Here is an 11,344-nt window from a genome sequence, read left to right on the forward strand (position 1 = left end):
AGTTTTAATGAAGGCGGTATTTCATAAATATTTGCGTACATATGTAAGTGATTTTGTATGGTGCTAAAGCTAGAACCCTCGACTGCCATACCTGCACCTTGGGCTGATTATGGGTCAATTATGGTCACTTAATTGTAATTAGTTTTGTAAACGATTTCAAACTAAACAATCATTAAGAGAAAGCTGTATCAAAATGCTTATTTTTTGAGCTTTTTTCAATTTCGCTTCGATTTTAAATTTGGACAAAACTGAATTCTTAGCATTTATCAGTTATTTTTGAACTCGTACAATTAAATTGAACCCAATTTGTTATTTAACGACTTTTATTTTGTTTTTTTAAGCTAAAATAAAAGTCTTTTTATGACAGATTCTATTTTTGCTTTTCGTAACAGTTGCACTATCACTTTAAGACTTTTACACTTTACCGTAAAGAATAGTAGTGATTTTTCCACGATTATACGAAATTTTTTATACTGTGAAAAGTATAGGTAGGATATCAAATACAAGTAAACCTTCTCGAAAATTGGCATCAATATTTTTAAACGTGCTAAAATGAAAACCCGTACATATATCCACTTGCAAAGAAAGTGACTTTCAAAATAAATGGCCCATGTAGGACTTTTATTATATTTATTTTTTTTTTATTGTCTTAAACTCACAATAATGACTTGCAAGATGTTAAAGAAAAAGCCTTCAATGATCAAGAATCGCTTAAAATGATGTAACCAAATGATGAATTGAAGAACTTAACAGCTCTATTCTGCATCAGTGACAAATTCTTGTCACAGTTTTTATAACGCAAAATATCTGAAAAAGTTTAAATTTGCCAGTAAAAAAATGTTTGTTACCGATACAGATTTGGACTATAAAACTTCACTGACATTGAATTTTTCAATTTCACTTCACAATTTCATAGAACCGCTGCTGAGTTTACCACCTCTCTTTTTAGTTTATTTTGTTAAAATATTCTTTTCTTTTAGGAAAATATTGAAAATGTGCAAATTTCTGGACAAGCACGTGGCTGAGGGGTCATACATACTACGCAGTAAATAATTTCAGTAGCTAAAATCTCCTAAAAGTTTTTTCTGAAAGTCATTTCTTTCTACTTTCTTTTTTGTATGAAGTGCCACAAATGCTTTCGCTTTTTAATGAAGAGCTTCCAAAAGAGCTTTTGGGGAATGTACTTCAGAAGAACTTTTGGAAAAGTTATTTTAAAGCTTTTCTTTAAATTCACAAAAAATCATACTTCTTTAAGAAATTTGGTTAAGCTTCATACGAAATATTTTTTATTGGTATGTGAAACACTTATTGAATTTTATTTGTAATGCTTAATAATATAAACATTTTGTCACCTAAGAGTGAAACGGTGCCAAGTCCATTTTTTTTTTAATTTTCAGGCGAGACGAAAATTCGATGCAGTTTCGTATTATCTGCCATTCTGCATCAAAAAATAAATTTTGAAAAAAAAATGAACTTGGCTCCTTTCACCTTTACGTAGCGATGTACTTAAGTATATTCCCGTAAATAGTAGCTAGGAAACTTTTTTCTAGGAGGCATGCGGGGAAGCCCTCATTAACTAAGTATTTTATAGCCTACCCAAATTAGCTTCTGGTTATGCGTATACAAAGTGGCAAAAATTATCACGAAGTGCTTTATAGGATATGTGAAAATATTTTACACCGCATAATAAGGTGTAGCTTTCGAAAGGGCGTTTGTTGGGTCTTTCTACTGTCAAAATTTTACTTTGCAATTGGCACAGCAAAATTCAACTTTTTCGTACACCATAGAAAATTGAGGGTATATAAATATGTGGGGAATCGTGATGGGTAAGCACTTTTTGAAATTCACCACATATCCTCCATTTTACAGAACACATTGCTTTAACCTGGGCATGTCATTGGAGGTAAGCGAGAAATTTTAAAAATGCTTTCCCACTCTATTAGCTGTAATGTAGTGGGTAAACGAGAAAGTGAAAAATTTTGTATTGAGGCGTATCGTAACGCGTTACTCCACTTAATGAAAAATCATTCCAAGTGTAAATAAAAATCAATGATTATATATTCATTATTTTAATTATTGATTTTATATATTGTGTTTCTCTCTTCGTTCCATATTAAATTTATTCACTTAAACATATATAATAATATATAGGTATATTTTAATATTTTACAATCGAATTGTTAGCTGCACTTAAAAAATACTAAATAATTCAACTACTATTTTTCAAGCTCTTATTATATACATATATTCTAAGCCAAGTTAAGCTTATTACCAAGGTAAAAATATTGAGGTATTGTAAATGGCTCTTGGAAACTAAAAAAAAAAAAAAAATATCAAAACTGCGAAAAATTCAGCGTAAACGACAGTGAAACCTTTATAAATTTGGCACAATGTTCTTTGCTATTTTCAAGACGTTTTCATATTTTTCGGGTTACATAAATACTCGAAATAAATTCATTAATATTAATATTTTAGTTTATTTTTAAATATAAATTTTGCCATTTACAACACTTAGTTTTAAAAGTCTCTCTAAACTATTGCCTACTTCTTACTAAATAATTTAATACTTATCTAAGTGTAAACTAAATAAAACTATTTGTATGTGTATGCTTTTTATATTAGATTTTCGCAACTAATTTGCCTTTGTCACTTGTCTAAAATCATACATTTTAAATATTTATATATCACATAATTCTCGTCGTCGCCCTACAACCCTTTTGCCATTTTAACTACATATTCGCTATCACCGCCGTAGCTACATTTATACACACACTTGCACATATTTAGACACGCACAAATCAACAGCGTTTCATGCTTCTCTCTGCAATAAATAAAGAAACTCTCACTCCATGCATTCGACTCGCAGTCAGTGTTGCTGTTGTAGCCCTTTAGTGGCCAGATTTGGCTACCACATACTTTTTTGGCCACATAAATTCAAAATTGCCCCTAGCCGTTTTTTTAGCCCTTTGGACAATTTATTCATACTTGACATGAAAAAAATTATATATGCTTAATTTGATCTAATTTTTTCATTTATGTTTGAGATGAAATTTTTTACTAAGAAAGACTCTGATATATACATTTATATATATATATATATACTATACTTTAAAATAGATAAGTTTATTGAGTTCGAAAGGAGTCCTAAGTGGCTAAGAAATATGAGTTTCAAAAACGAAAAATTTTTAACTTTTATATGAATCTTTTAGGAGTCATATAATTCGAAATTTATATCTAAACTTTTTTTATACAGAAATTGAGAATAATTAGAAAACGAAAGTAAGCCAAATTTCGCTGCAGCTGCTGCTATTAAACGCGTGCTGATTTGTATATATGCACGTGAGTATGTACATTTGTATGCGGGGCGTTCCGAACTAAAATAATAGTTTTCCAAATATCCCGAGAACGGAATGAGGAAAAAATTTGAAAAAAAATCACACACATCAAAATCTGTGAGAAGAAATATTTTCAAAAATTTTTTTTCTTGAAAAATTTTTCACACAAATTTTTTGAAAAAAAATAGTTTTTGAAAATATGCCATGTCAAAAAAAAAAAATAAAAAAATTACGAAAAAATAAAAAAAAAAATTTAGTTATGAATTTTTTTCTTCACAGAAGTTGAGTAAAATGAGTAGCTACATTACAAGTTTACACATTTTTTTAATTTTTTTAGAACATTTTTGAGTACGCAGTTTTGTAGCCGATTAAATTTTAGTATAATAAAGTGCAAGTTTTAAGCGATTGCAAAACTGGAGTTAATTGTTTTTTAATTTTCTTTGAAAATGGTTTTGCGTAATTTCATTCATAAGAAAAAATGTCATAGCTAGCATTGTAGTTTTTATTTTATTTTTTTTTTTTTTTGAGGTGGCATATTTTCAAAAACTAATTTTTTTTTATCAAGAAATTTTTATGTGAATGTTATGTGGAACGCCCCATGTTCATATGTATGCCATTTGAAAGAAATTTTTGGTGAATACCTTTGCAAAGAGCAACCTATAATAAGAGTCCTAATGTAGTAATTTTTGAGNGAAATTTTTATGTGAATGTTATGTGGAACGCCCCATGTTCATATGTATGCCATTTGAAAGAAATTTTTGGTGAATACCTTTGCAAAGAGCAACCTATAATAAGAGTCCTAATGTAGTAATTTTTGAGGCCGATAAGAGCCTAAAAGAGAGTCTGCTATGATTCACATATGAGGCCAAAAATTGTTTTAAAAGGGTCTAAAAGGAGCCGTATATGAGGCCAATAATGGTCCAATATGACTCATATTGAGGCTCATTTGATTTATGAATTTACGCTCATATAAGTCGACCTTCAGAGGAACGGAAAAACCCTGATATCGGACTCTTAAATGAGCTCCTTATGAGCGTAAAGGCTTCGAAATAGGACTCCGTAAAGACTCAATCAATGACTCCCAATATTTGGTGGGAGCATGTTGGCGCCATCAAATGTTCGTTCCAGCCGATTGACCGTGTATGTTCTGGTGGTGTGATTGTACCGGCTGCTCGTGCGACATCAAACACGATTTGAAAATTTTGTGATTGTGATTTTTTAAGTATTTTAACGAAAATTTCTTGCTCTATATAAGTCAGAGCCGTGTTTGTGGAAAAACTATGAAATTTAGGCTCAAATCATTTCGGTATTTGCTGGACCTTATTTGTAAAAAAATAAATATTGTACCAGCGAGCCGGTATATTAGGTGCTTCGAGCCTGATGGTACAATCACTTGTCGTTTAAAGTACAAAACCGCGTATCAGCGAAATGCAAACCCCGTATTAAGATAATGTAAAACCGCATATGTGAGGTTGCATAAACTATTTTCTAGAGAGTAAAAAAAAACAACACTCATATTTCAAAATGGTTCGCTTTTTTTTTAAAAGCAATCGCATTTCTGGCTAGTATATTTCAGGACGAATGGATATGGATTGAGGCAAGAGCTTGTGTGAGCAAATCCAATTTTTGGCAGCAAATGTCAGTTACGCGGTTTTGCAAAATGACGATACGCGATTTTGTACTTTAAGCGACGATAACTGTATGTAAAAAATTTTAGCTACCATTTTTAGCCCTTTTTTTAGCCCTTCTTTAAAAGGAATTTGGCTACCACTAAAAATGATTTGCGGCAACACTGCTCGCAGTTCTGGCGAAGTTCAAATATTTACACAATTCCTTTCTAATTGTAAAGTGCCAAGACTTTCTTCAATGACTCTCATCCAACTCATGCTCCTCGTCGCTCGGACAGTCATCCATTTCCATATCGATGAGCTCGTCGTCCTCATCTTCATCGCAACTTGCCGCATTGCGACTGCGATCCGAATGCGAGCCGTCGCCTTTGTCGTCCTCCTGCTGCATGCGTTTGTGCTTTGTGCGACGATTCTGGAACCACACTTTTACCTGCGTCTCGGAGAGGTTAAGCGACTGGGCGAGCGCCTTGCGTTCGGCGCCAACCACGTATTGATTATTTTCGAAGGCGTGCTCGAGCTTGAGCAGCTGGGAGGGTGAGAAGGCGGTGCGTATGCGTTTTGGTTTGCGGAAAGGCTGGAGCAAGAAATCTAATAGCGAGAAGAAGGGGAAGAGAAAGTGACCAATTAGTATAAAGCTTGCACGGGTTTAGGCGATAGAAGTACGCAGTTTGAACGGACTGCTACAGAGAATTAATAAATGTGCGATGCCAAATACTTACTTCCTGGAAAGCGATGTGGAAAGATGCGTCCATGGCGGCTCAACAGCCAAGGATAGAGCGGATAGCTGTCACGCGGCATGCCCGGTCCACCCATGAATGGCCCGGCGTGTGGCGGCAAACCGCCACCCAGCACATGGCCAGCCTGCAGGGCGGCAGCCATTTGAAATTGTGCGGCGGCGATTAAATGTGGATTGTGCTGAGGCGGCAGCTCTGGCGGCGGTGCATTGATGTACGGCGGCAGCGCTTTGATGTCGGGCAAGCCTTGCTGTGGTGGCGGCGGCACGCCACCTGGTCCAACGACCGGGAATGGACGCACTAAGCCAGGCGCGTGTTGCATGCCGGGCATAAGCATGTGTCCTGGACCAGCGCCAAGCGTTGGCTTGGGATATTGAGGCGTTGTGTGTTGTGGANGGCGGCACACCACCTGGTCCAACGACCGGGAATGGACGCACTAAGCCAGGAGCGTGTTGCATGCCGGGCATAAGCATGTGTCCAGGACCAGCGCCAAGCGTTGGCTTGGGATATTGAGGCGTTGTGTGTTGTGGGTGCGCTTGCTGGTTGGGAGTGGGTAGCGAAGCAGGACTTCCAGGCAGCATTGCTGGTGGAGACGACGGATGCGAGGATGTTGGTGAGACGGATTTGGGTGGCGTATGCGGCGGCAGCGGCTGCGCGTGTTGCTGCGACGCGGGCTGATTGGGCTGTTGACGCTGTGCGGGATGCTGAGCTTGTTCGACAGCCGACGGCAGCGGCGAGCGTTCGCGCTTGAGATGTAACAATTGTGTTGTGACGGCGGCAGGTGCGCCATCAGGCGAGGCGGAGAGCCGCGTTTGCGTGGGTGGTGGTGGACTGTAGGGGCCGGCGGGATTTATGCCCAAATTGGCCGCAGCAGCTGCCGCAGCGGAGCTATGCAGGCGTTGAATGATATCTTGTATGTCCTGGCGCATCGGTATGCCAGCGCTAGGTGATAACTGTTGCTGTTGTTGCTGCTGCTGCTGCTGGTGATGATGTTGCAGGAGCAGATGTTGTTGCAGCGCGTGTTGTTGTGCAGGCGATAGATGTGGCGGTAAGTGTGCGTGCGCGGCATGCGGATGGGAGTGCGGTGTGAGCTGCAGCGGCAGGTGCATGCCGAGATGCGGCGCGCCAGGCAGGTGTGTAGTACCTGACGTGGGGGGTGCAGCAGGTGGCGTCTGCGGTGGTGAACCGGGCCCATTGCTGCCAGTTGCGGAGTTTGTGTTGCGTAACTGGTCGCCGGACGGTTGGCTATTGCCGCCGGCACTTTGCGGCGGCGAAGCGGCTGAATCGTTGCCCACTATCGATTCGATGCTGAAGCCGATCTTCTGCTTTGGCGTGGGCATTAGAACGGCTGAAGTGGGCAGCGGCGGAATCATTTTAGTCATAAATAATTTAGTTTGCGCGGCTGCTGGAGAGGCTGGAGAAGGGTGCTGCTGGGACGAGGCCGCAGTTAGTTCGGCAATTTTTGCTGAAGCAAGGAAAATATTTCGTGCAGGAAAAGTTTGCAGTTTTTTTTTTTAAATGAATCCCTGATTTGGACAGATGTGTTCCAATTAGTTGTTGTTTTCTAATTCCTGTATAATTTCACTTGCGCATTGCTAATTGGTTAGCAATGCAACACACTTCACTTCAATGCTTTTTGTTGTGATCTGCATATTCGTTTAATTTAATTTTCTTTATGCCATGGAACAATTTTGCACAATTTTCCGTCACTCGCGTAACCATTCGAATCAGAAAAATTTCAGTGTTCAGAATTGGTTTATTTTTTGCTTATGTTTTCCCACGATTTTGATCGACGCGCACTCAACGTGTTCACTCAACGACAGTCGATGTCGGAATAATCCACAACTGTGCACCGCTGCCGCACCAAGTAACCGTCCATAGCGTGCCGTGACCGCTTGTGGAGGTGCGCGCTCTCGCTCAATGCGACACTGTTGCTCTTCCAACGCACACACAAGAAGCAAATAGCGCGGCGCACGCACTCAGCGCTTCACTCACACCAATACGCCAGCAAACCTGTGCAACCGGTTAAGCATAAAAGGCAAATAAGTAATAAGCCTGCATTCTCAGCCTACATAACTAAGTAAATATACACACATATCTACTTAAATGTGTACATATTTAGATGTATGTATGTTTCTTTGACACACTGCTACTCAGCGCGAGCGCAGCGAATGGCCTCAAAGTGGGCTGTACCTAAACTGGCTGCCTGCGTTCGTCCGCACAGCAACCCTTGCAACAAAAACACCAGCTCTTTGCTTTACATAAGCCCGGCGCTATGCCTACTGTGGATTTTATCTGATAGATACATTTTCGTCGGCGCGAAAGAGACGGCAGCTGAAAACATTTCTATGTAGCTATCACTGGTTATCGCCCGCGCGCTCAGTCAATATTTGCTTTTTCGCATTTATTGCGCTACCGTGAAATCACTATTTGCCTTTGCCTTCACTCGTTTGTCGTGCGGCGCGTTGCATTGCAACTCCAGGTGGCTGCTGCGGTAGGCGTTCCCTTGGCTAATACGCCGCATTTTACGCTCTAAAACGTCGCTTTCTGCATATGGCTTCCGTTGGTTGTTGTTACTATTGTTGGCCATTATTATTATTGCCAACGGTGTTGCGTCCGTGCGCCTCCAAGCGAATTGCCGTTGCCATTTGGGATGAGTGTAGTGGTAGTACTATTATTGCATGCGAATATAAAATAACAACACTTTTATTATTGTTGTAATCGACACAGTTGTCACTGTGTGTAATTTAACCTAAACTGCCATTCATGGCATTCGTAGCGGCAGCTTTCTTCCAGTTCCCCGCTGTTGCTGCGGCCGCGCTCGCAAATAATTTGTTCGGTTTTTGTTGTTGTTGCTTTTTATTTAATCTCTCTGCTGTTGCAATAATTTTCTCATTTGTCACCAAATAAGCAAATTTAATGAGTTTAATATTGCCGCTCAGCTCAGCTGTCATAAGCATTGTCTACTCACTCACTCGCGTTGCCTGTTGTGTGATTTTGCGAAAATTTTAGCTCTGTCTGGCATAACGCTTTGCTTTTTTTGTTCTTTCTTTTTGTTGTTGTGTTGCCACCACTAGTATATCCTGCAATATCTACTTGTGTGAAATGGCATTTGCGAGTGAAGAGGTCCTGCTGCCAATTATCTCCCCTTGCCATGCAATACATATGTACATACGTCTGTTGGTAGGTGTGTGCCTTTTTAATGGGTGCCTTGAATGCTAACACATTTCGCTAAAACGTAGTATTCATTGGGTTTAATTGGAATTGATTTAAAACACACACAACCGTCTTCCACTGAGCACTTCCTCCAGGAAAATTTAATTTATTTCAAAGCTTATTTTGGCGACGGTGTTTCTATGTGTAAAGGGCATACATTTAACACAAACGCTGATGTCGATATGCCTTTAAAATTTCCTTAGTTTAATGCTTGAAATCTTTAATGATTTAATGTGTTTTTAGCAGTGTTGCCATAAAAAAAAAATCCAAAATTCCTCAAAAACAAACGAAAAATCCTCAAAATCCGAACAAATTACTCGAAATTTTCTTATTACAGATATGAGTATTGTGTACTGCATATTATTTACAGGTAAATATATCTACGTTCTACTGAAGGAAGAAGAAAGGGCTATATTATAAATGCAGATATATATATATTTTTTTTTATTGGGAAACTTATATGAACCTGAAGAATTTTTTTTTTTGATTCAAAAACTTTTCCTACAATTTTCTATATATAACGATGGAATGAAAAAAATTATCGATAACATTTTAAATATTTAGCAGCAACTGCAGATGCACTTAAGAGCGAAAAACACCACACAAGCGGCTTGACAAACCAGGCGAAGTATCCCTCTCCTTAATGCTGTTTGTCTTGTGTATGGGTGTGTTTGAAGGTTTGACAAGCCGTTTGAGGAAAATGTTAACAAATTTCACAATTTTTTTGATTTTCTGGCCGCCATGTTGAAGTTTGATCGAACCGCTTAAACGTGCAGAATTTTGAATTGACACTCGAAATCTTGACTTGATGATTACATCCCCATTTCGCAGTAGTGCGATATTGAACTATTTTTCTACAAAATTTCCATATAGTTCCAAAGTGTTTAATCAAAACTAAAAAAATTCGAGTATGCAATTTTATAGCTCATTCTATTTTAATGTATTTACTGTGAAANAAGCGGCTTGACAAACCAGGCGAAGTATCCCTCTCCTTAATGCTGTTTGTCTTGTGTATGGGTGTGTTTGAAGGTTTGACAAGCCGTTTGAGGAAAATGTTAACAAATTTCACAATTTTTTGATTTTCTGGCCGCCATGTTGAAGTTTGAGCGAACCGCTTAAACATGCAGAATTTTGAATTGACACTCGAAATCTTGACTTGATGATTAAATCCCCATTTCGCAGTAGTGCGATATTGAACTATTTTTCTACAAAATTTCCATATATGTAGTTCCAAAGTTTTTAATCAAAACTAAAAAAAAAATCAGAGTATGCAATTTTATAGCTCATTCAATTTTAATGTATGCACTGTGAAAAGTGCAGGTTTAAACTAAAAATCGCACCGATTTTTGATTTTTTTTTTTCTTTTGCTGGTGTTGATATGCATTTGCTTCAGTATAAAAACATTTCGAGCGTTTTTTATATCGACGAAATTAGAACCCATAGAGATGCCATTACACTTAAAAATGTTTGCAGTTTTACCATGGAGTTGCATTTTTAGACAAAGTTGTATATTACAAAACTTTAAAATTGCTTTAGTGGATTTGGAACCGCACAGCACCATTATTTTGAGTGGTTTCCGGTTCGGTTTTGGCATTTCAAAATAAATATGGTTCGGTTCGAAGCCCAAAAAAAAAAACCTACGTTCAGGCCTTTGCGGTGGCAAAAATCATGACAATCACCTGCTCACTAAGAGCGTGGCCGATCCTCTCCTAAAATTGGCGGTACACGCCTTGATGTTGCCGCACAGTCGGGGGACCTCAAAGTTAGGCTGCCTCCGAACGACAGATTATTTGGTTTTTATGAGTAGCTTTTAAGAGCAGAAATGCACACGAACGTAAATAATTTTTATTTTTTAATAATTCGGCTACATTCTCTGTACATTGTACTTAACAAAAATCACACTCCCCTCATTAAATGTGGCACATTATGGCATTGATTTTTATTAAGCTCTACATTAATAAAACGCTCAAGTAAACTAAAACATGATAATTCAGCTTTAAGCTCAATAAAAATTTTTGCAAAATATATACATATGTATACAAACGTACATATACATACATAACACATATGTAATTAGTTTTTGTTAATATTTATATTTAGATTAATTGGCAAATAACAAAACGTCTTTTCGCAAATGTAGAGTACATGCGTCAAAAAAAAAGCAAGCTAATGTGCGATCACTTGTTCTGATTATTTTTTATGACAAACATTTTTTTTTTTAATATACCCTGCAAGGAGAAGATGAAACTTTGTTTCTCTGCTAATTGAAAGATCGGAAGTTTTATTAGTTGAATATAGTCTTTAAAATTTTAAAATTTTTTAATATGTTTTGCTAGAAATTAGGAATAATCAGGTACTAGAAAATCACCATGTTAAAATCCGGACCGAAGATATCAATGAAAGAAGATCCATATTTCTAAAAAAAAAAAAA

General features: G+C 37.8%; 1 protein-coding gene across 1 annotated transcript; it reads right to left on the reverse strand.

Annotated features, from left to right (window-relative positions):
* Positions 1 to 5,102: 5,102 nt before the first annotated feature.
* On the reverse strand, positions 5,103 to 7,514 carry ems (empty spiracles). Its single transcript, XM_017632136.1, has 3 exons — positions 6,107 to 7,514; positions 5,683 to 5,970; positions 5,103 to 5,551 (listed from the first exon to the last, which is right to left on the reverse strand). Exons 1-3 carry the CDS (start codon positions 7,077 to 7,079, stop codon positions 5,199 to 5,201), a joined length of 1,614 nt encoding a protein of 537 aa, XP_017487625.1. The 5' UTR covers positions 7,080 to 7,514; the 3' UTR covers positions 5,103 to 5,198.
* Positions 7,515 to 11,344: the final 3,830 nt, after the last annotated feature.

This window comes from Rhagoletis zephyria, unplaced genomic scaffold (assembly GCF_001687245.7).
Source record: "Rhagoletis zephyria isolate East Lansing unplaced genomic scaffold, Rhagoletis_zephyria_1.1 Rzeph_scaffold_09713, whole genome shotgun sequence".
Taxonomy (NCBI): domain Eukaryota; kingdom Metazoa; phylum Arthropoda; class Insecta; order Diptera; family Tephritidae; genus Rhagoletis; species Rhagoletis zephyria.